Source organism: Pristis pectinata, chromosome 19 (genome assembly GCF_009764475.1).
Source record: "Pristis pectinata isolate sPriPec2 chromosome 19, sPriPec2.1.pri, whole genome shotgun sequence".
NCBI lineage: Eukaryota > Metazoa > Chordata > Chondrichthyes > Rhinopristiformes > Pristidae > Pristis > Pristis pectinata.
Window position 1 is genome coordinate 28,161,556 of NC_067423.1, and position 25,480 is coordinate 28,187,035.

A 25,480-nucleotide genomic window follows, 5' to 3' on the forward strand; every position below is an offset into this window, starting at 1 on the left:
AGGAAGTAGAATCAGTATAAAGTGGGGATAAGAGATGACAAATGACAAAAACAAAACACTGGAAAATACTGATGAATGTTTAAGGTCAACAAAGCCCACTTTAAAAAAAAAGCAGAAGCATCATCGGAGAGAGAACTAGTTTTGTAGCATAGATAGACAGTAGCGGGAGATCATCTTGGCTCAGAAGAGGAAGTAGAATCAGTATAAAGTGGGGATAAGAGATGACAAATGACAAAAACAAAACACTGGAAAATACTGATGAATGTTTAAGGTCAACAAAGCCCACTTTAAAAAAAAGCAGAAGCATCATCGGAGAGAGAACTAGTTTTGTAGCATAGATAATAATTTTTGGTTTCTCTAATCTTAGGAAAAAAAGTAACAAGTAGGCAAAAAATTAGCTTGGAAAATAAGCTCTTTGAACTGGGGAGTTTCCTGGAGCAACCATCTTGGAAGTAAGCTATTTTGAAGTTTGCCAATTAATGCAGCCTTATTTTTAAAAAAATACCATAATAAGGGATTCTCTTAATAAGGGATAATAAGGGAAAAGTGAATATAATATGGTAGAATTCTGCACTCAGTTGAAAACTAGACCTCCAAACCTAAAGTAAATCATGAAGGCGTTAGGGAGAATTATTGAAGGCCTTTATATTACAAGGTTTGAAAACATCTAAACAACAGGAAATACCAAAGGACATATTTCATAATAATCAATGAATTCTCAAATTTGTTAATAAATAAGAACACTGTGGGAAAAGTAATTCTTTTGCTGGCTATGATGAAAATCAGTGTTCGATAAAGAGGCTCATAATGTTGCCAAGAACAGCAAACCCGAGGATTGGGAGATTGTTAAGAAGGAGCAGATGACGAAAAATAAAACTGATCAAGCAGAGAGTATACAATGAGAGTACTTTAGCAAAAGACTACAAAGAAAAAGAGAAGAAAAATACGCAATAAGTGGCTCAGCAATTAATAAATACTTTGGACTCACTGGCATTAGAAAATGGAAATAAATAGAGTTCAGCTGCCAGCAAAATGTTGGAACTCATTAAAGAATCAGCAACAAGGCAGTTGGTAAATCAATGAGATTAGCAAGAGGCAACGTGGTTTAATGAAGGGAAAGTTATGGGGAGAAATCTACTTGTGCTTACTCAGTATGTTAACTAGCAGCAGAGAAGGAAGAATAAGTGAATGTAGCATAACTGGATTTTCAGAAGACATTTGATAAAGCCCCACATGAAGGATTATGGAGTTGGTGATTGGTTAAAAGACAACTACAGTAGGAATGAATGGCCTTTTTATCCTCAGAATAAAGGGATCTGCCATTTTGGCTTCAGAAGAGGACTCAGAAGGGAATATATGCTTTATGACTTAGTATATTTGAAGAAATAGATCTGATTTTTGAATACTTAAGCACATGGGGATCAGGCAGAAAAGTGAACTTGAGACATAGATTTACCTTGATCTTACTGAATGGAGAAGACCTGGGAGGCCACATGGCCTACACCTGCTTCTGTTTCTTATGATCCAATGTCCATTCCCCAAGATGAAATACAACTTTGTATAAATTATACAAAACATTTTCAGATCTGTGATAATGTGTTTGGGCTCAACTAGAAATGAACATAAAACTACTTGTAGTTCACCCAAGTACTATATTATTAATAAACTGTCCGCTGAACTTTGAGGCAATTACAAATATCTTCAAATCTATAATGTCAGGGAGAAAAACACCTGGCACATCAAAATTAACACAAATACTTAAGCAAACAAAAACAGTGCACAAAGTGCATTTAACAGCTGTCAATCCAGGAAAGATGGTGGACAAAATATCGATATTATGACATCATCTCAAACTGTTATTAAAAATCACAGAAATTTAAAAGCTTTATTCCCTTTCTGATCCCCCTGCTCAAATAGGCCAGAAATATAACAGATTGCTTCCCATTTTAATTCATACTTTACATTTATTTGGAACAATAAATATTATTTGCTTTGACATTCAAGTACAGGCTCCAGCACAAAAGTTGGGAAAACTCAAAGGTACATTAAGACAAGAAAGAATGAAGAAAAGCAGAAGTCGTTTGTTGGTGGAGTTCCAGAGTATGGGAGTGTGATGTTTCAAGACTGTGTCATTGATCTTGGAGAGTAGAAAACATAGCAGATAAGAGTTGAAGATGCAGAGTCCAAGATATAGAAAGTGGTCCATGTTTTCCAGGGTTGTTTCACCAAGTTGAATTGATGGTTCTATCCGATTTGTCTCAGTTGGTGACGGTTGGTAGATAATCTGAGTCTTCTTGGAATTGATGGTAAGTCCAAGTTTCGTGTACACATGGTTGAAGGCAGTCAGAATCTGTTGTAGGTGGTTTTCTGAGAGAGCTGCAACACAGTTGTCATCTGCGTATTGGAACTCGATGAGGGAACTCGTGGATGTCTTATTTTTGGACTTGAGACGGACAAGATTGAAAAGTCTGCCATCTGTTCTGTAGACAATTTCGATTCCTGGGGGTAGATCGTCCTTGATGATGTGGATGATTGTTGCAATGAAGATGGTGAACAAAGTTGGGGCAGTCATGCATCCCTGTTTTACTCCTGATTTGACTTGAAAAGGCTCACAGTTACTGTTGCTGACCATGACTGTGGCAAGCATGCCATCGTGGAGGAGTCTCAGGATTCGAATGTACTTTTCAGGGCATCCATAGGTGGATACGACATCCCATAGGAGTTCCCTTGATACCGAGTCAAAGGCTTTGGTGAGGTCGATGAATGCCATGTATAAAGGTTGAAGTTATTCACAACATTTTTCTTGCCGTTGTTGCATTGTGAAGATCATATCGATTGCTCCACGTGATGGTCTAAAACCGGCTTGTGTCTCCGGAAGGATCTTCTCGGCTAAAGGCTTGAGCCAGTTGTTCATGATGCAGGTGAGGATCTTTCCTGCTGTTGCTAACAAGGAAATTCCACGATAGATTCCACATTTGGATCGATCATCTTTCCTTTTGTAGATGGTAACGATTGCTGCATCTCTAAAGTCTGCTGGTGCGTCTTCATTTATCCAGACCTTGCTGAGAAGTTGATGCAGTTGGTAATGAAGCAGGTTACCTCCAATTTCGTAGACCTCGGCAGGTATTCCATCGAGTCCAGTAGCCTTGTTGTTTTTCAAGGTTTTGATGGCTTCCTTGACTTAAAGTGTTGGTATTTTGCTTAGGGAGTCATCAACAGGCTGTTTTGGAATGTTGGTAATTATATTCCCGTCAAATGAGATGGTTTGATTCAGAAGATCTTCAAAGTGTTCCCTCCATCTAGAATTGATGTCAGCATTGCTCTTCAGGATGGTTGAACTATCTTTGCTTTCGAGAGGGGCTTGACCATGAGTGGATGAGCCAAAAATAGCTTTAGTTGCATTAAAAAAGCCTCGAGTGTCAATGGCATCTGCTAGTTGTTGGATTTCCTGAGCTTGCTTCCTCCACCATTGGTTTTTCAGGTTTCGGGTGCTCTTCTGGACTGCAGCCTTGCATTCCTGATAGAGTTTCCTTTTAGTAGCCGACTGTTGGTCATTTTGTAAAGTGACAAAAGCTTTTCTCTTTTCGTCGATGAGTTGTTGGAGTAGTTTGTCATTATCATCGAACCAATCCTGATGTTTTTTTGTCTTGAACCCAATTGTTTCCTTGCAGGAGGTGATGACAGCATTCTTCAATTGATTCCAGTGTTCTTCTACAGATGGTGGGATTTGTTGAGGCAGTTGTTCTTGAAGATTTTGTTGGAACTTCTGTATATGATTGATGTCTTGAAGGATGTCAACATTGAATTTCTTAATAGTGTTCTGATTTTGGTGCCTCCTTTTGGGCTGAATCTTCATTCTCATGGTGGACGAGATGAGTCGATGGTCTGTCCAGCACTGGTCGGCACTAGTAACAGCTCTTGTTATCAGTACACCTCGTCGGTCCTGAGATCGTACGGTGATCGATGAGTCGATGAGGTGCCACTGTTTGGAACATGGATGCTGCCAGGAGACTTTGTGCCTGTTTTTCTGGCAAAATGGGGTGTTTGTAATCACCAGGTTGTGTTCAGAACATTTGGTGAGGAGGAGTGTTCCATTGGCATCGACCTTGCCAACTCTTTCCTTGCTTATTATTCCAGTCCAGATGTGCAGGTCAAGTTTATTTAAGACAGAGAGTGGTGGGTGCCTGAAATGCACTGCCTGGGGTGGTGATGGAGGCAAATACAATAGGGGCATTCAAGAAGCTCTTAGATAGGCACATGAATGTGAGGAAAATGGTAGAATATGGACATTGTGTAGGCAGAAGGGATTAGTTTAGCTGGGCATTTTATTACTAATGTTATTGGTTCAGCACAACATTGTGGGCCGAAGGGCCTGTTCCTGTGCTGTGTTGTTCTGTGTTCCATGTAGTTGCCAGTTTACAATGATCCCTGAACTTCAGCAATTGTAATGTCTTCAAGCTGGCTGAGGAACCAATCACATTAAAGAATCCTCAAAACAATAAACCTGAAAGGAAAACCATTCCTTAAGTAACTTTTTAAGAGAATGCTTAATTACTACTGGAACATAAAAAATGTTTTGGACTGAAATGTTGTGTTGGTGTTGACAGTGTGGAGGGGAGTCATAGGCTCTGGGATGATATTGATGAGTTGGTAAGATAGACAGAGCATTGGCAGATGAATTTAATGCTAATAACTGATAGGTGATGCACAATGGGAGGACTAAAAAGGGTAGGACATACACGATGAATGGTAGAGTGCTATAGAGTATTGAGGAAACAAGGGAGCTCAGCATACAAATCCAAGGATCCCTAAAAGATAGCAGCACAGGCAGATAAAGTGGTGGAGGTGGCATCGGGGATACTAGTATTCATTAGGGCATAGAATAGAAGAACAGGAAGGTATAATATAACTTAAAGAAGCATTAGTTCAGCCACAGTTGAAGCTCAGTGCAGTTCTTGCCATTGCACTACAGGAAGAATATTATTATACCAGAGAAGGAACAGAAAAGATTCACCAGGACGCGGCCAGTGATGAAGCCCTTCAGTTCTGAGGATATGCCGGGTTTCTTTTCCTTGAAGCAGAGCAGGCTGAGGAAATCTGATTGAGATTTACAAAATTATGAGGAGCATAAACAGGGAGTATAGTAGGAAACTTTTCCTCCATAGCTGAACTGTCTAAAACTAGAAGGCTTAGGTTTACGGTAATGGATAAGAGATTTGGAGGGATCTGAGAAAGAATTTTTTCTACCCGGAGTGATTGGAATCTGGAACACAATACTTCAAGGGGTGGTGGAGGCAGATACTCTCATACACTTAAGAAGTATTCAGACGAGCTTTTGAATTGCCAAAGTACAGAAGAATACATACTAAGTCACTCCGTATCCAGGCTCATGCAAGAAAATAATTAGATCACCAAGGAACCAGCTGAATGGAGGAAAATTCACTGACAAGAGAGAATTAAAAAGGGCCCTTATTTAAAATAGAATTTATATTACATTTATTAAGTCAAAACAACCTCACATTAACTAAATTTCAACACTTCCCTCTGTTTTCTCTCTCTCTCTCTCCCCCCATTAACATATTACAGTGGCTTTTAGATAGACACATGAATATGGAGGGAATGGAGACATATGGATCACATGCAGGCAGAAGAGATTTAGTTTAATTTGACATCATGTTCAGCATAGAGATCGTGGGCTGAAGGGCCTGTTCCTATGCTGCATTGTTCTATGTTCTATTAACAAAAATGATAAAGCAAAAGCAAGATGAAGACCAATTTAAATAATTTTGCATTTATTTAGAACCTTTAACCACTAACACATTTGACAGCAGTCATTGTTGTAACACAGTGGCCAATTTCAATGCAGCAAGCTCCAGCAACAGGAGTATCATAATGATCTAGTTTGGGTCACTAAGGGTTAAGAATCTGATTCTTCTTTTGCACTATTTATTTACTTTTGTAACTTATAGTAATTTTTATATCTTTGCACTGTACTGCTGCCGCAAAACAACAAATTCCACAACATCTGTCAGTGATAATAAACCTGATTCTGATTCTTTCTTACCTCAATGTTGCATCTCACTTCCAACAAACTTCCTGTGACAGTGCAGCTAATCTTCAGAACTAACAGGAAGCTGTTCAACCTGTGGCAACTACATCACAAAACCAAGGTTACCCAACCTCAGCAGTCAGGCTGCAAAATGCAGACATTGCTTGAGGCTGAACTTTAAGCCATCGTTGATGCTTTCACTGAAACATGCAAAAGGATGGGTCTTGCACTCAACACCTGCAAAGACAAATGTCCTTGTTCTCAAGGGAGCCACCTCTCAATGAAGGCAGATGTCGATGGTGAAATTCCTACCATCTTCCATGTAACAGCACAACATTTGGGCAATTGAGGAAAAGGATATTTGAAGATCAAAATCTTAGACCTGGCACAAAACTTGTGGTCCTCTGGGCAGCAGTGATTCCTGTCTCAGTGGTCTCTTCTAAAATCTGCAACAGGAATTTCAAAACCAACATCCCCAGTGCTGAGACCCTGGTTACACTCAGTCAGTTACTTTGGGCAGACCACTTCATTCAACCCCAAATTCCCAAAGCAGGCCTTGCACGTGCAGCAGACCACTTTAAAACTACCCATCCACCCCATCTGTGGAAGAGATGGTGGTTTCCACAGTGGAGTTATTAGTCGTTTCAGAACCAACAAAACTGGAGTGGAACCAAGTTGTCCACATTGTACAAGTCAAAGTAGGAAGAACAACAAGTCTTCCACTATCAACATCCTGAGGATCAATATTAAACAGAAACATTTACTGGGTCGGCCACCTAATGTGGCTGCAAGGCCATCTTTTGTTGAATGTTTCATCTCCTGATACACCAAAGCATTTACACCATTTACATGACACAACTCAAGTGTGTGATAGAATACAATCTATTTCTAACAACATTTGAGATGCACAAAGAATTTAGGACAAAACAGTCCAGCTTAAACATTCATTCTTCCAACTATCAATGCACTGTGCCTACATTATGGATTGTGCACCAATTCAACAAGGTTCTTTCAACAACATCTCCCAAACTAGTGGTCTCTGGAGGGACAAAGTCAGAATATGCATGGAAATTCCACCATCTGCAGATTTCCCTCCAAGTCACATGCTATCTTAACTTGTAAATATCTCACTGATCCTTTTTCAATTTTCCATCGAGACCCTAGAACCTCCCCTATCGCAGTCAAAGAACCTTCAAAAGTGAACATCAATAGTGGTAGGTGGCTGTTCACAACCATTTCTCAAAACCAGTTGGGATTGGCCAATAAATCCCTCATCAGCATTGTACACTTTCCATTCAAGAACTACATAAATATTTTATTGCCATTGATTGAAGGATAAATTTTCACCAGAACCACGAGGATAACTGGTCTGTTCATTTAACAAGGCATAAGCTTAACATTACACTCCAAAGACAACTGACCGTAAACAATTCCCTTGACTTTGCACTGCTGTATCAGCCAAGAATTTTACACTACAAGTCTCTGCAGCATGAACCCGCAACTTTCTGACTCACAAATGAGAAAGATACTAACTGAGCCATGAAAAAAATAATCTGAATAAATAAGTTTAGCTATGTTTATTTAATCCTCCATCTGACCCTACTGCACCTTTTGAATCTAAGAATCTGAAAAAGGTGGAAAACTGTATTCCCTTTTGTTGACAATAAAATATTGCTTTTGGAGTCACTACAATGTGACTAACTGATATCACATCAATGTCAATTATTAATGTACCCTTGTATATCAAAACATAAAGTGCTTGCAGGAAAAGCACTCACCTGATGAATGGTTTCAAAAAACTATTGTGTGTAAAGCAAAAGCCCAAAGTTGCTTGTACAGTGCTATATCACGTCAAAATATTTTATTTTGAGGCAAAGTGCATCTCTAAACCATGCTAAACTGCAAAACATCCATCATAAATCTTGAATTGCTTGGCTTCCAGGTATCTGAGCTGCTGTTTTATTTCTTTTGGTCTTTGCTGATTTCACAGCTCCATGCACAATTCTGTTCTGCTTGTTTGAGGATTTGGGATCATTTCAGGAACAGACCTTCCTGTAACGTAAGCATGAGGCATGCAGAGCACAACTGCTCAATTTCACATTCAAAACACTTTTCAAGAACAAATATTATCTTCTCAGATAAACAGAATATTCTGAATATAACAGAAAACAAATCCCTTTGCTTTCAGTACATCTAGCTAACTGCACCTTTCGCAGGCAGTAATAAAGAGGGAGGAAACTGTACTTACAAATGACTTTTTTCAACCTCATAACAGCAAATTAGCTACTTTTAAAAAGTACGCACTGTTAATGAAAGTAGAAAGGGTGGCCAATTTATAAACAAGGCCCAGAAGAGAAATAAATGACCAGATAAGTTGTTTTGTTGATATACAAATATCGACCACAGCCTTATTAACATTACACAGCCTTATTCACATGTCACCACTGGCATCTCTTTGAATATTACTGGGGATCCTTTAGAATTTTCTGGCTCAAAAAAGGATTCTACAACAGCACACAACTGGAAAGGTGCTTCAATAAGAGGTACAATAGGCATTAGTAATAAAAGATAGGTCACAGAATTAAAACAAAACTAAAGAAGTAGATACTGTGAAATTAGCTCATCTATCTTTAACGCTGATCAATCTAATCTAATCACCTCTGGCTAGGACATGAAATGGCTGCTTTGAACCTATCTCGACCCACACAAAACTGAGAAAAAAGCCCATCTGCAGTTACTTATAAGCATCATTTCCCTCTTGCAGAATTTATACAGCCCCATGTATCCCTGTTCCCTCTTGAAGTTATATCCTTCTTATGTTTGAAAATGATTTAAAAGCTACTGTTTGGGAGTACATGCAGAGCTCTCTTCTGGATGGCAGAATTCTAAACAATCAGTACAAATAAAGTACTGTATTCCAGCAGAGATCACAAAATGTTTATGTAAGCTTTATAAGGTTACCCTAAAAAATATTTATGTTCTGTGACTTTATTTAATAGCCCTATATTTAATTCAATAACCCTTCAGTACCTTGTATCAAGCCTCCAAATCACAAAGACCACTGCTTTGTTGTTTGCATAAACTAATAGGGAGATCTTATCCTGATGTTGTTTGCAACTCACAAACTACAAGATACAAAAGATTTGCTGACAACCTGATACAAGTAACAAATTACTCAGTGCTGACCACTGTTGTCTCGAACTCTTAAATGACCAATACATAACACTTCAGGGTCGATTTCCCTTAAATGAGTGAAAATACCTTTATTAAAAAAAAGAATCATCACTCTATATAACTCACATCCAAATCTTCAACAGGAGAGAAAAAAAACAATTCCAAATAACAATGTATGGGTTAGTACAAAGGACAAACTACACAAAAACAAAGTTGTGGTACTTGTTCTACACAAAATATAAACCTCCGACTTTGATTCTGCACTTTGTTTGCTGCTAGATTTTTAGTTGTTCTCTGCACAGCTACCCAAGAACAGGATTCACTGATGTTGCCAAATCCTCTCCAGTGCATTGTTTTGTTTTGTATTTCTGTCCATCAGTTTGCTCTGCAATGATAAAGTGGACACAACCAAGGCCCCAGGAAAACAGAAAAGTGAAAGCATGCTTGGCAAGGCCCAAATGTTGAATGATTGATACTCCTGCCATTATCTACTCCAGGATACACTTTCATACTGGAGACCTGACATTTCCTGCTCAATACTAGGGACAAGTGGCTGTATGAAAAGGAGAACATTCACTTGAGAACAAAAATTATCCACACAATGGAGAGACTGGCATTGTACGAGAAATTGGAAATGGTTAAATCACATGCAGTACAGTCCATCTGCTGTGTCATGAAAACATTTTCAAATGCTCAGAATTTTGCCTCCCCAGAACTAGTTGAATTTTCAAGAGGCAGGAGAAGACAGAAAAAAAATGATAGATGACATAAACAAAGCAATAGTTCTCCAAACATCATTATAAACAGTGACAATTCTGAAAGCTTTCACTGGTACTAATTCGCAATCAAACTAAGCTCCTCAAAAGACAAAAGAAAATGTTCATTTTTAACAGAGGGATCAGAAACAGAGATTTAAACTGAACAAATATGGAATGTAATAAATGGACAGAAATATAATGACTGTGCAGAGAGCCAGGGCATGTCAGTTTAGGTATCAATGATAAATATAGATAAGGTAGCTAAATAAGTCTCTATCCTTCATTGTTGATAGGTCTAAATCCTGGAAATCTGCAAGCAAGTATCTTTTCCACAGAGAGTGGTAGGTGCTTGGAACATGCTGCCAGGTGAGGCAGTAGAAGCAGATTCGATAGCAATGTTGAAGAGGCATTTAGATAGACACATGAACAGGCAGGGAATAGTGTGATACGGACCACGGGCAGGCAGAAGGGTTTAGTTTAGATTGGCATCATGGTTGATGCAGGCATGATGGGCCGAATGGACTGTTCCTGTACTGTGCTGTTCTATTGTTCTAACTGTCTACATTTGTTCCCTTAAACACTGGTGCACCATGGATGCAGTGTGCATCACCTACAAAATGCACCACAGTTACTTGCTACTCTGACAAATCTCCTAATCCCACAACCTCTACCACCAACAGGACTAGGGCCTCAAAGTATACCGAAACACCAACACTAGCAGGTTCCCCTCCAAACACACCATCCTGACTTGTAAATAAACCAACATTCCTTCTTTGTCATTGTGCCTACACCTTCTCATCCAGCAATACAGTAACCAGAAGGACTGCGCCAATACAAGAAGGCGCCTCACCACCATCCTCTCAAGAGCATTAAGGGATGTCAATAAATTCTGGCCTTACCTGTAACACTCAGAAACCAAAAAATGGAAGCAAATGCAAAGGAGCATTGGTAAATATGCAAAAGTAATGACCTGATGCAGCAGCCAAAAAGGCACCAACACTCACAGTGAAGTTTAAACTTTAAATATTCTCAAAGATTTTCAGATATTACAAAATATTTTACCTAACAAAGAATTAATTTGATTTACTTAAAATACTCAAGATAAAATAAGCAGTCATGTCATGCAGTGTACCCCTTACAAAACACTTACGCAAAAAATGTTTTTCCAACAGAGCAATTTCAAGATGTCCTTTGATCTCATTCAGTCGTTCAGACTCTGTTCTGTTGAAATCTTGAACTCCTAAAGCCATAATCGATGACCCCGTGGCTGTCTGAAATAAAAATGAAAATACTTACAGGAAATAAATAATCCACCAAAGCAAACTGCATGAATCAGGGTAGCATACAGCAAATAAGACATCCTTCAACTGTGATTCAACCAGCTGAATGCTGCAACCAGCAAAATTTTGCTGATACGGCTCAATGCGGAGACTACTTCAACCTGCTCATTTCTGTTAAAGTGAATCAATAAGATCTAAGGATTGTTCAATAAACTGTACAATCCCTCAAAAAGGAACCAGAAGTGGCTTAATTCAGAACCCACACTGATGCTTGGAATTTGGAATAATCCCTGCAGATTGGAAGGTGAAAAATGTAACCTTACTATTCTTTTAAAAGGAGGGAAAGCGAAAACAGGGAAAGCAGACTAGTTAGCCTAACACCTGTAGTACAAAAATGCTGATGTCTTTCATAAAGGATGTTAATACAAGACACCTGGAAAATATCAAAGGAAAACACTTTTGACAAACCAATTGGAACTCTACAAGGATGTAACTGGTAGTATAGACAAGGGAAACCAGTGAATGTGGTAAATTTAGATTTACAGAAGGCTGTTGATAATCCCAGATTAATTAAAGCATAAACAATTGGAGGTAATATGCTGAAATGGACTGACAGACAGGAAAAAGAGAGTTGTATTAAATGGTCTTTTTTCACGATAGCAGACAGCGACCTGTTAGGTGCTGCAGTAGTTAGTGGTTGGGCCCCAGCTAATTACAATATATATTTCAGAGTTGCAGACAACTCGAAATAGGGAGAGAGGTGGATTGGTCTAAAACCAGGGACGCCAGAGTTCCATTGCATAGGGCCTTGATAACTGAAAGCATAACTAAAAGTGGAGTAAATAAGTATGAATGTGAGAAAGAGCTTGGAATTAGAAGGTCACAGATTACTCTGAGATTTCTAGGATAGGGAGAAGCAAGACCTTGGATGGGCACAAAACAAAGATGCACCTGCCTATCTTACCTGCATCTAACATCACATCCTTGTGTATACCCCACCTCCCTCTTCTGTCCACCTATCACTGCTCTGCTTTTCCCTCCTATATATTGGGCTCCCCTTTTCCTATCTTCAGTCCTGAAGAAGGGTCCTGACCCGAAATGTTGACACCTGCTTTTCTCCACCGATGCTGCCTAGCCTGCTGAGTTCCTCCAGCATCACAGTGTTTTTAAACCAGAGAACTAAAAGCTGCTAATTCTCAACAAACCGTAATCCATATAGAGTACTTAGTAAAATTGGATTTGCCCAAGATATGTTTACAAAACAGCACAATGACACAGCAGGTATGCTTCATCCACTCAACCTCCATCCTAGTTCCCAGTGTTGTCTTTGTGAAATCTGTACATTTTCCTGTGACCAAGTGGATTTCCCTAAACGCTCCAGTTTCCTCCCATATCCCAGAGATGCGCTGGTTGGTACGTTAATTCAGCCACTGCAATTACCCTCTTGTCTGGTGTGGCATAGTAGGAGAACCAAAGGGAAATCAATTCACATGTGGCGGAGAATAGATTACAGGGAAAGTGGAGTGATGGGATTCGTGGAATAGTTCTGAGAGCTTGCATAAAATCAATGGGTCAAATGGCCTTGTGTTTTATCCTAATGAAATATGGATATGAAATATGGATATAAAATATGGAAAGTGAAATGATCTTCATGTTAGAAACTTTGAACATAAAACACTAACAGCACAGGAACAGGCCCCAGTATTTGACACTTCAGTCTGGGGATTAAAGAAACACGGATTATCCGCCCTGCCTATGCCTCTCGTAATCTTATTGTGCTTTAATCAGATTGCCCCTCAGCCTTTGACACTCCAGAGAAAACAATCAGATTTGTCCAATCTTCTCCTTTAGCTATTACTGTCTAACCTGGACAACATCCTGGGGAACTCTTCTTTTGCACCCTCCCCAAAACCTCACATCCTTCAAGTAATGCGGCAACCAACTGCACACAATTACATCCAAATGTGGCCTGACCCAAAGTTTTATACAGCTGCAATATGACTTCCCACTTTTATACTCAACACCCCAAACAATGGAAATATGCTGTACCCCACCTTTACCATCCTATCTACTCGTGTTGCCACTTTCTGGGAGCTATGGACCTGCACCCCACAATCCCTCTGTATATCAATGCTTCCAAGGGTCCTGCCATTTACAGTATACTTTTCTCTTGCATTTGTGTTCCAAAGTGCACACCTCACACTTGCTAGATTAACTCAATCTGCCATTTCTCTGCCCACTTTTCCAACTGGTCTATACTCTGCTGAATCCTTTCACAAGCTTCCTCACTGTCCACATCTCCACCAAGTTCTGTGTTGTCTGCAAACTTACTAATCAGCCCTCCTGCATCTTCATCCAAACCCATGTTTGAATTTATCAATGTGAAAGAACAAATTTCTATGAAGAAATGTATTTTCTCCACTTAAGTACAAATAATGCACAGCGTAGAAGAAACGAAAATGAATAAGTGCTACCATTGAAGCAGAAAATAACGTTGCAATGGTAATAACTTAAACAAGTCTGCTTCCAGGTCAAGATCGGTAATTAAATACCACCACCTGGAAAGACAATTTTCAAGGTCGATAGGCAATTACAGTAAGTTATACAATCCTGCCAATTACCCAGTATCATTTGTGTTGAATGCACCACCACCACTGCCTTACTGCTAGTTCATTTGTACATTATTCCACACACACTGGGAATGAAGCAGCCGCATGCCTAGAACTTCAAAGGATAGAATCCAATACTGCTTTTTTTTTATCTGGTACTTTATAATATTCTGGCAAAGCTGTGGTAAACATGCTACCCATCCATTTTGGACACATTCCCTACCTATCCATGATTTCCCCACTTCGGATTCTTTTCAAAAGAAACAGGGTCAAACAACCATTCAAAACAAATACCTCATCACAGATGCAACAATGACTCCCATCAGTTTCAACCTACCGAGGAAGAAATGAATAATTATCAAATCTGAAACAGAACAAGTGATATGCATCTACCCTGTGCATAAGTTAAAGGTTAATGAGTCTCCAATGTGTGTGTCATGTTCAAATTATCACCAATGTATACTGTATCTAAATGCTCAATATTCCACCTCAAAGCCAACTTAACCAAACTCTGTCCCTGAAAGAGTTACCAGGCAGACTCAATAGGCCGAATGGCCTCCTTCTGTGCAGTAATAAATCTGTGATACACTTGGCCACATAATTTAAGACTAGACTGAACATTTTGACTTGGTTTAGTTAGAATAATTAGTTAGAATTGTTATTCTACTTCTACATTACATGACAAATAAAAATGGTGAATACAAAACTGACCCACAGGTCCTTTGGCATTTCTCTCCCTCTCCCTCACACACACACACACACACACACACACAAAAAAGCACATTTCCACTTTTATGTACTTTTTGCAACCTGCTCACAAACAACTTTAAAATTTACAAAATACTTCTGTTTTTATATAAAAAGTGAAAATATGTTCACATGTAAAATGTCTTACCACAAAAAAAATCGGTGAAAAAAGTAGAGTGATTTTTTGGGGGGGAAAATGAAACAATACATTTATAAATTTATCACTGGAGAGAACTGCTTTAAAACAAGGTGGGACACTTGAAAAGGAGAAGTTAGTCAATCTGTAGATGATTAAAAATACTAAATGCTTGATATTTGCCTTGCAAATAGATATACCAGAGAGAAGGTGAAAACAGAAGTACTGAGAGCAAGGTGAAACAAGTTGAATAAAAGGAAAGTTTTGTAAAGGTTATTTAGGCTAAGCGGACAAGGGGTAGGAAAACTACCTGTGGAAAGAATATAATGATTTATTGCTCTACTTTGTTTTTGTTGATGCAAACCATTCATATTACTTTTTAAAGAGTATTAAAATGCCTTCTGTTGGTGTGTTATTCTCAAAAATATCTTAGCAATAAATAAGAATTGGGAGGAGCAGGGTTTATACAAGAGAACACATGGCATCCTCCATAACAGGTCAAGCCTGCTGTGAGTCATAAACTTTTTCCTGATACAGTAGGCTGACATACCACTGAGCCCATCAACTTTAAACCACATAACTGCAACTAAGTTTCTGGCAGCGTGGCCCTGCCTGGTTCACTTGCCAAAACATAGCCTTTTGTACTTTTCAGTAGAATTGCCCCTCATGTTTCTGCCTGGATACAATTCCACAGATTTCAATCACCTTTTAAGAAAATGCTTCCTGAGTTAAGCTTAAAAGCAAGTGAAACCGAGCTACTTAGTAGTGGGCCACATGAAACAGTCGGCCAAAGGGATCCCAAGAGGCTGGGAGGGGATGCAACCATGGAAAGATTTAAACACAAGAATGAGAGTTTTAATTTACATCATTACAGATTATAAAATCAAACAATTTTCTACTGGACTGTTCAAAAGTACTGGTGTTCTGTCATGGTCTAACAGTGTGTTTAAATTATAATTGAACATGATTCATTTCTTTAAATCTCACACTTTTTAAATTGTTTGACAATAATACTTGGAATTAGAAATAACAGATGGCTATTTGTCTGTCATGCCTGTGCAAGCTTTTTGAAACAGCTGCCCATTTTAGTGCCTTTTTTAAAATCTCCCCACAACCTTACAAATTGGTCAATTCCAAGTCAAATTTCCTTTCAAAAAGTTCCTATGAAATCTGATTCCCTATCCTTTCAGGTAATGGACACCAGATATACCAAATGTCAAAATAAAAATACATGAACTGATTGCCATTCTTTAATTTTGCAGCCTCTGGTTACCAACACAATTGCTGGGGTAACCATTTCTTCTTCTTTTCTCTAATAATACCACCTCATTAACTTGAATAGCTTTCCTTTTATCATTTGTTCCAAGAAAAACAATCCCAGCTTTTCCGATTTCTCCATATTAAGCAAGCTCCCTCACCTTTGTCATCATCTAGGTAAATTTATCATCGTAATTTAGTCTTCAGGATGGATGTCAAGCTATTAGAAATGTATTAAGAAATACACAGATTGCTCCCTTTGAGGTCTGCGGTGTTATGTTTAGCAGTGCCAGTATTCTTTTATTCAATGCCCCTATCTAAAACCATAAAACTCATATGCTTTCTTCACTCTCTGATCAACTTATCCTGCCACCTTCAAAGGCTTGTGAAAATGCATGCAAGATATCTCCATTCTTGTATATCTCAAAATTCTACCGTTTATATTTTCCTGCCTCTCCATGTTATTTTTCTCAAGGATCACTCTATACTAGTCACATTAAACTGCATCTGACAGGTATCTGTTTACTTCACCTGCCAGAGTCTCCCTGAAATCTGCTGCTATCATATTCATATTTACAATATCCATAAACAATGAAATTAAACTCCCCATATCCAAATTCAAGTCATTTACTTACAAGACAATTCCAATACCAATCTGTAGGGAACCCCAGAGAATGCTTCCAGTCAGAACATTAGCCTCTCATTATAATCTGCCTCCTATCACTGAGCCGGTTGTATACCGAAACTGACATCATCCCTTTCACACTACAAGTTTCTACTTTTCCAAAATAGATTTGAAGTAATATCATTGAGATAGCAATCTAGTCATACAATCTAGCATCCGTACACCAGTTCTGTGGAATTAAAAAGACACTGTTTCTCCCCAATGATGTTTTTAAAAAAAGTATTTTTCTAACAAAGGGCAATACTCCTAGGCTCCATGTAAAAAATAAAGCAGCATTATCAGATTCTCTTCAGAAACAACAGGCATTGCTGGAAAGCTCTAGTTGAATATCTCATAATTGCCAGCATTTAGCCACACACCTGAGAACTCATCAGCCAACCCTCAAAAGGCAGTTCTGCACAGCACCATCAGCACTCTACAGTGCTGTTTACTTGGTGGAGAAAGTATCAATGATTCCCAAGAGCAGGGAGCATGTTCCCACGCTCTGTGAAAGGAACCTAAAGAGGCTCATGCATCATGACAGCAGCAGGAGAGACATGCTCCATTCTAGTGAGCCACAGTGACCGGTATAACATGAGTTGGAACTTAGGTCCATAAAACAAGGTTATTTAGAGCTAGAAAGAAGAGACTTCCTTGAAGCAAGGCTCAACTTTCAAAAATGTTAAGATTCTACACTGCCCTTTCACTTATCAAAACATTTGCTCAACACTTCCTCATTATCCTACCTCTCTTCCCTCTCACCCTCATCTCAAATGCACACAATGCTCTATCACTACACCAGATTACTCATTCAGATACCAACACGGTGGTAAACTTTATCCTTGTATTCACAAACGAGGGTGGTAACAGTGGTGCAGCTGGTAGAGCCGCTGCCTCACAGCTCCAGCACTTGGCTTCAGCCTTGACCTTGGGTGCTGTCTGCATGGAGTTTGCACCTTTCCATGACTGTGTGGATTTCTTCAAGGTGTTCCAATTTCCTCCCATGCCCCAAAAATCCATGAATAAGTAGGTTAATTGGCTATTGTAACTTGTCCTAATACATAGACAAGTGGTAGAATCTGGAGGGAGTTGATGAGAATATGCAGAGAATAAAATTGGTCAGAATAGGATTAGTGTAAAGATGGGCACTTGACGGTTGGTGTAGACTTGGTGGACCAAAGGGACCATTTCTACCTAATATATATTCCTTAAGGTTTTCCTCAGGTGCAAGGAAGAGCCCTGAGCCATAGCCTGCGGCCTACAGTCAACTTAACAGTGAGAGGAGATGGCAGCAGCAGTTGTTGCAGTCAAGAAGCACTATACCGTTGCATCTATCCCCTGACAGCATCAGCTCAGATACTGACATCAAGAAGGAAAGGATTAAAATACAGGGGCACATTTCAAGAAGGAAGAACCTTGGCACTTGAGGGTTCATGATCAGGTAGCATGGGAAGAGGACTTCAATCATTGATCTACGGAGGTTGTCCAGTCAGTACTGCTGACTCAGAAGGGTCAGATGAACCCCAGGACAGGGAGGCATTTAGAAGATGGTTCTTGGGTTGGCACTCTAAGAAGTCTGGGGCAAGGTTCAGCCTTTCAGATCAGCTCCACCAGATGAGTAGAAGAATGGAGAAATTCACATCCATATTCTTCCCAGAGCTAATGCAGATCCATGAGAACATCACTGCCACCCTGGATATGATTTGTTCTTCTTGCCAAATATCAGCAATGCCAAAGAAACAAGGAAGCTGAAGAAGCAAGTTTCTCACAGAGTCAGTGAACCTTGCAGCACTGAAACAGCCCTTTGATCTGCCGGTAAATAAAACTGGTAAAATGGTTTATTATTGTCACATGCACTGAGGTACAGTGAAAAATTTTGCCATCTATACAAATCATTTCTTCACATCAGTGCATCAAGGTAGTACAGGGGAAAAGCAATAACAGAATGCAAAATATAGTATTACATTACAGAAAAAGAGCAGAGCAGGCAGACAATAAGGTGCAAAGCTATGATGAGGTAGAATGTGAGGTCAAGAGTCCATCTTACTATACAAGACATCCGTTCAATAGTCTTTTAACAGAGAGAAGAAATACCCATACATACTAATTCCATTTATCAGCAAGCAGGTTCATAGCCTCCTTATGTCTCTACTGAACCACAGTCCAAAACCCCCAGACTTGTGCCAATTCTGAACCAGCAGCAGGCAGATTCTTAAACAGCTGTCACGAGGGAGCCAACAACGGGGTTTCAAGGCCCTTTCGTCTGCCCAGACAAACTGCCTGGAGACAATGATGACAATTGTGCAATCTGGACGACAACCAATGCATACATCATTATTTATCCATTACTACGGGAAAGCAGTTGACAGTGTGGGACCTGAACTGCTCTCTTGCAGGAGGTTAGCACCTGTCTCGTGGCCTTTGGCCCCTAGCCCCTGACCTCATTAATGCACCCAAGTCTACTTCCCCAGCTGCACGTATACCAGTTGGTACCTACATTTAAAGATGCCTATCAAGTGTACGAGTTCATCGTGGGCCTCCACAGAATACATCTGTAGAGACACGAATAGATCAGTTTTCAGTAGCCACAGGGACAACTCATGTCTGAGTGAATGAGTACAAAATCCACTAATGCTTTCATCTCTATTCCTTAACCTCAGTTAACCAATACGAATCATCAATACACTGAAGTGTTGGTGCAGTTGTCACTTGAAAGAATTAAAATGCATGCCCATGTAAATAGTGGAGCAACACACAAAATGCTGGAGGAAACTCAGCAGGTCAAGCGCAACTATGGAGGAAAATGAACAGTCGACATTTCGGGCTGAGACCCTTCATCAAGGCTGGAAAGAAAGAGGGCAGAAGCCAGAATTGGCCTGAAACGTTGACTGTCCATTTCTTTGCATAGATGCTGCCTAACCTGCTGAGTCCCTCCAGTATTTTGTGTGTGTTGCTCCAGATTTCTAGCACCTGCAGTCTCTCTCATCCTCATGTAAATAGTGGTTGCTTTCACCTTATCATGTGTTTTAAGAATATAAAGCCCTTTTTTTTGCATGATGCTTGTCCACTCCTCAAATAACCTTCAAAGGATAGGTCAGTGAGCCCAGATGTTTGAGGGCAATCCAGGATGTCATGTCATGAGGCCAAATGAAGTTACCCAGGCTACTTTATGGAGTCTGACATCAACCAGCAATCAATGCTGCCACAGGCAGCCTGCTATTGTCAGGCTCTCTTACTGCATGATGATTTTATGTAAGCAATGAGAGTGAACTCGTGCAGATGGTTCAAGGGCTTATTATTGGGGAGGGCTTGCTCAAAGATTCTGCAATAGTACAGAGTGACCCCATGACAGGTCTGATCCCATGGATAGTGCATGTAATCAAGGTGTTGTTAACTTTGTAAAGCGAGCAAGGTCTCAGATTAGCAATTACACTGACAGATGCCAATTATCAAAAGGGCATGCTATCACACAGACATTCATGACTGAGGAATGTGTGCCACTGAAAAGTCATAGCTGTTTGAAGAATCACGTAAATATGTATGAGAGGGGGGAAGAGAGAGATGCATCCCCTTGAAGAAAAAATTCTGCACATGTCAATGTTGTGTTTCCTTCACAGAAACTTCACAGAAGCATTGGGACCCAAGTAAAGCTGGCAAACTATGACTTTAGATTTGCAACTGCATAGATATGTAGGCCAACTGGACTGACTTGTTATAGATATGGCAGGTGTTTTAAATGAGACCGAGAGAACTGAATATACATCTTGATCAAATGAAATAATGAACATCGCAGTTATTTCAGTGAATTAAGAGGTTTTATTTTAGTGCCTTTCAATCTCATTGAGGAGCCCTAGTACTTGGCATTGTTCTGATCCTAAAAGTACATTTGTGAATTTGACTGGATCTGTTCTGATGCAGATCATTTTATGAGCGACTACAAGGTTCATAAATGGAAAGAGCTGCCTCCTCTGCAGGCATTCAGGATCTGAAATTGACTCATGATGCAGCAGCTATTAAACTTGAAAAATAGTGCACTCAACCAGAAATAATATTCATATTTTTTGTCAGGGTTGCATTGCCTTATTCAATGAAATCTTGGTTCTGAGTTAGCACTTCCTACAAGATTGAGCCAGGAAAGAGAATTAGATTGGTAGCTTCAGTCTGGAAGTCGATGGCCATTTTAAGCTAAATAACTTTCTAGAAATAACTGCAATACATAGGTATAAGTAATTAATTACATCACACTGACTGACTATTCCTATGTACCCTGGGCTTAAATGAAATTGCAAAGGTGAGAGTTTTGAGAAAAAATGTGCAGGCAGGTGGATATTATGAGGTTTATGAGAATCTTTCCAGGATCAACATCTCCCACGCAACCTGTGCAAAAAGGTTCCAGCTCCAGGGAAACCTAGCATGGGGCTCCTTTGGCAAGGACATGGACAAAGTGGCTCCATACCTTTGTGACCTTCTTGTTGCTGCAGCTCCTCACGATCAGCTTGTTATGCATCTTCATCTGCTACCCAAACTGCGGGTCCTCCCCTTACTCAATGGTAAGGAACTGATAACAGAGCATTGGAAAATAATAATAGAATCAGGCAGGGTCAATGATGGACTTATGAAATGGAAATCATGCCTGATAAATATTTGTGACTATGAGTAGCAGAATAGATAAGGATGACCCAGTTGACGCAGTGTACCTGGACTTTCAGAAGGTCAGGATGAAGACTAGGGCAATGAATTTGAGCAACAGTGGCCATGATTTCTGCAGCAAGGGCATCCATTTGCACTTGTGTGGTTTTTTCAAGGTCACATGTGAATGAGGACTTCCAGTGGAAACTTAGAATGCATTGACATTGCTCCTCCCTTGTTGCCTAGGAAGCATTTTTGCATTCCAAGTCATCCATGAAGATGCAATGGATCTAGATAAAAGGCCATTTTGTCAGTTTTGATTGCCACAAAATGTTTAAGGGCACTCAGCAAATTCAGAATGCAGTGTCATCCTCATGCAAGATAAGCTGCAAGTACAACTGCGTGCAACAGTCCATGTGAATGCAGGTTCAGTGAATTTGGGCACGGTTCAGTGGTTCTTATGCAAATAAATGGCAACTGTTGTTTAATCAAACTGATGTGATTAAAACAAAATCTCACTAATGAAATAGGGTTTGCTGCACCAATGTTGATATTACTCAGGTGAGTTAGACAATGGAAAATTAGTACAAGTAAACATGAAAATCTCTCAAAAATGGGACATGAGCAACTAGTGTTAAGACACCCAGAAATATGTATAAAATTGCCTCATTCCACATAAATACATTTATCAATCATGGAATGCACGTTTTTTTTAGTGCTGTGCAAATTAATTCCTGTGTTATTTAATCAAATGTGTTTATTAGATCCACTTATACAACTTCTACTGCTCCACTTTTCACCAACCATCTATCAATTTACTCAGATTAATTGTGCACAATTTACTTTCACTGTCCCAATACTGTTGGACTATTATTAGCCAAGATAAGATATCTTTATTAGTCACACGTACATCAAAACAAGCAGTGAAATGCATCTTTTGCGTAGAGTGTTCTGGGGGCAGCCCGCAAGTGTCACCATGCTTCTGGCACCAACATAGCATACCCACAACTTCCTAACCCGTACATCTTTAGGATGTAGGAGGAACCTGGAGGAAACCCACGCAGACACGGGGAGAATGTAAAAACTCCTTACAGACAGCAGCTGGAATTGTATCGGGGGCACTGGCACTGTAATAGTGTTGCGCTAACCGCTACACTACCGTGCCTACCCATGCATTCTTTAAGTGAAAATTCATTATGTCCTCAACAATGGTCCATGGTAGTTTTCCTACCGCTAATATCAAACTGATTTGCTTGTACTTTTATCCTTCTTCCTTTATTTAAATGATGTCCCAGTTACAATCCTTGACTACAAACCAAACATTTGACCTACATTTTTACTTCCTTCTCTGCAAACATACAGGACTAGGAAAGTGTTTACAACACCACAAGCAAAGACTATTTTCATTCATTTTCTCCAGGACAGTTGTTGAAAATCTCACATAAATAACTTTCATCTCAATTTTTGCTTCTTTCTAAAGCATTTTTTCCAGTTCCTGCTATTGTGTTCAAGGGTCACAGGATGCAGGATTTCTTTGTGGCTAGTTCCCAATAAAGCCATTCCATCAGGTAATCCGTGAACTAACCATCAACTAATTTTTTTTTGTTTAGTTGCACACAGGCTGTGGACATTAGTGGCAATATTCATTTTCAATCCCTATTGCCCTTAACCTTGGAACAATCAAACACATTGTTAAGTCCGGAGTCAAATACAGGCCAAACTGGGAGAGGATGGCCGATTCCCTTGTCTGAATGACATTAATAATCAGTTAAGTTTTGGAATGTTACTGATGCTACTTTAATATTTCAGATTTATTTTATAACTTGAATTTGAATGCCTTAACTGTGACAGTAGAATCCAAGTTCACATCTTGAATCAATGGTCCAGAGCTCTGGATGTGACTATCAAAGTTAATCTTCCCAAGTACTATGCCAGACTTGTCAACTAAGGACACCACAGAGATTAATACCTTGCTTCATAAATATGCAAGTAACCTGTTACCCCACATAGTTTCATTATAATGCTTTTGAACAGGGGGACAAGCTTTGTTTCATTAAAAAAAAACAAAATTGTTAAAACTAATTAGCTTAACAGCTCACCGGTTTGCCAAATTAGTCCAACCTTTTCAGTGAATGCAGCTATCAGGAACAAACTTGCTCAACCAATGAGAGTGCATTACATCATCATTGCTTGGCCAATGCAGTCATCATACTGTATTTCCAGGTGGTTCACGGGTGATCTTTGCAGCTTTGGCTGGCCGATAAAATGTTGTTGAGCAGATCTTAAGCCACAGTAACACAGATGTACTCTATGATACAGAAAAGAAGTACAGAATGCCACCCATGGGGAAAACCAAAAAACAAGTCCATCTGATGTGTTGCTTTAATTTTTTTTTGCTGCATGACCAATAATTTTATTAATAGATTAAAACAATACAAACCCTCAAAAAAAATGTGAATGCAAGCATTAAAACATGAACAGTCCATAAAAAAAGTGTTAAAACAGTGGGTGAGCACCAGGTGGAGGTTGTATGAAATTTCAATTTATCTACTTCACCATGCAAAGAATTTTAAGGAATCTATTCAAGATAAAAGATTTTAGAAAGACCATCACTACTGTTAATGCTACAAATGAGTTCATTCAAGAAGTTTGTAGAAAATGGAGAGAAAAGTATACAGATCAAAATACCTACACGTCTTTAAGCCAGTTTATGATCATGGACAAAGCCAGGAACATTTTTATCCGCTTGCAGCAAAAAGAGGGCATGGGATTAATGACAAAGTTCTTCGCAGCCATCCAAGGCTGGTTCTTCAGATTGAAATGGTGTAGTAACACACACCTTGTTTGCATTTGTAGTGAAGTGCAGACAGGCAGATTGCACAGAAATACCCTGACACTCCCAAAGCCATCAAGCTTGGCAGTTATCCTCCTCTGGTTGTCTCCACTGCAGATGAGATGGGTGTGGCTTTGTGAAAAATTGCTGTCATCTACCTTTACCTCATAGAAACACAGAACGGTGCAGCACAGAACAGGCCCTTCGGCCCACAATGTTGTGCTGACATAGCTAATCCCTCCTACCTACAGAATGCCCATATCCCTCCATTTTCCTCTCATTCATGTGCCCCTCTTAAAAGCCCCAAAGAATTTGCCTCCACCACCCTATCAGGCAATGCATTCCAGGCATCCACCACTCTCTCAGTAAAAAAAAACCATACCCTTCACGTCTGTTCCGAACCAACCCCCTCTCACCTTCAATGCATGGCCTGTGGTATTGGATCGCTCAATAATGGGGAAAAAGATATTGCTTGTCCACCCTATCTATGCCCCTCATCATTTTATACACTTCCAATGAAGTGCCCCTCAGCCTCTGCCGCTCCAGAGAAAAGAGCCCAAGTTTGTCCAGCCTCTCCTGATAGCACATGCCCTCTAATCCAGGCAGCATCCTGTTAAGCCTCCTCTCCACCCTCTCTAAAGCCTCAACATCCTTCCTGCAGTGAGGTGACCAGAACTACACGCGATACTCTAAAATGCAGCCTAACCAGAGTTCTATAGAGATGCATCATAGCTTCTTGACTCCTGTACTGAATACCTCAATTAATGCAAGCAAGCATTTCATAAGCCTTCTTAACCACCCTGTCTGCCTGTGCAGCCACTTCCAGTGAGCCATGGACTTGCACCCCAAGGTCTCTGCTCTTCAACACTGTTGCAGGGAGAACGTACCAACTCCCTCAAAGATAGCAGCCTGGAATCGAACCCGGGTCGCTGGCGCTGTAATAGCATCACACCAACTGCTACACTACCCTGCCCACAGTCACGCAAGAGATTGGCACAGCCACACTTGGGAGTATTGTGTATGGTTTCAGGTCTGACACCTTGCACCCAGAGGTGTCTGCTCTTCAACACTGTTCAGGGTCCTGCCTCTTGATATCAGTCCTACCAAGGGGCAACACCTCACATTTACCCGGGTTAAACTGGTGAAACCTCTTCTGCGCCCTCCCTGTAGCCCCCACATCCACCTATATTGAGGTGGGGGGAGGCAATACTCCAAGGGGCAGCCAAACCGAACTTTTAAACAGGTACGACATGACTTCCTGACCCTCACAAAACGCAAACGCCAGACAGGTGACAGCGTGCCGTACGCCTTCTTTCCCGTGCAGGAGGGCGCACAGTCCGAATG

The 25,480-nt window shown here is 40.0% G+C and overlaps 1 protein-coding gene across 1 annotated transcript in view; it reads right to left on the reverse strand.

Annotated features, from left to right (window-relative positions):
• The window catches only part of LOC127580309 (GRAM domain-containing protein 4-like), a 119,063-nt gene that overhangs the window by 66,941 nt on the left and 26,642 nt on the right, over positions 1-25,480 (reverse strand). Inside the window, 1 exon segment of the mRNA XM_052033601.1 lies at positions 11,132-11,252. Within this exon segment, the coding sequence (XP_051889561.1) occupies positions 11,132-11,252 (121 nt within the window).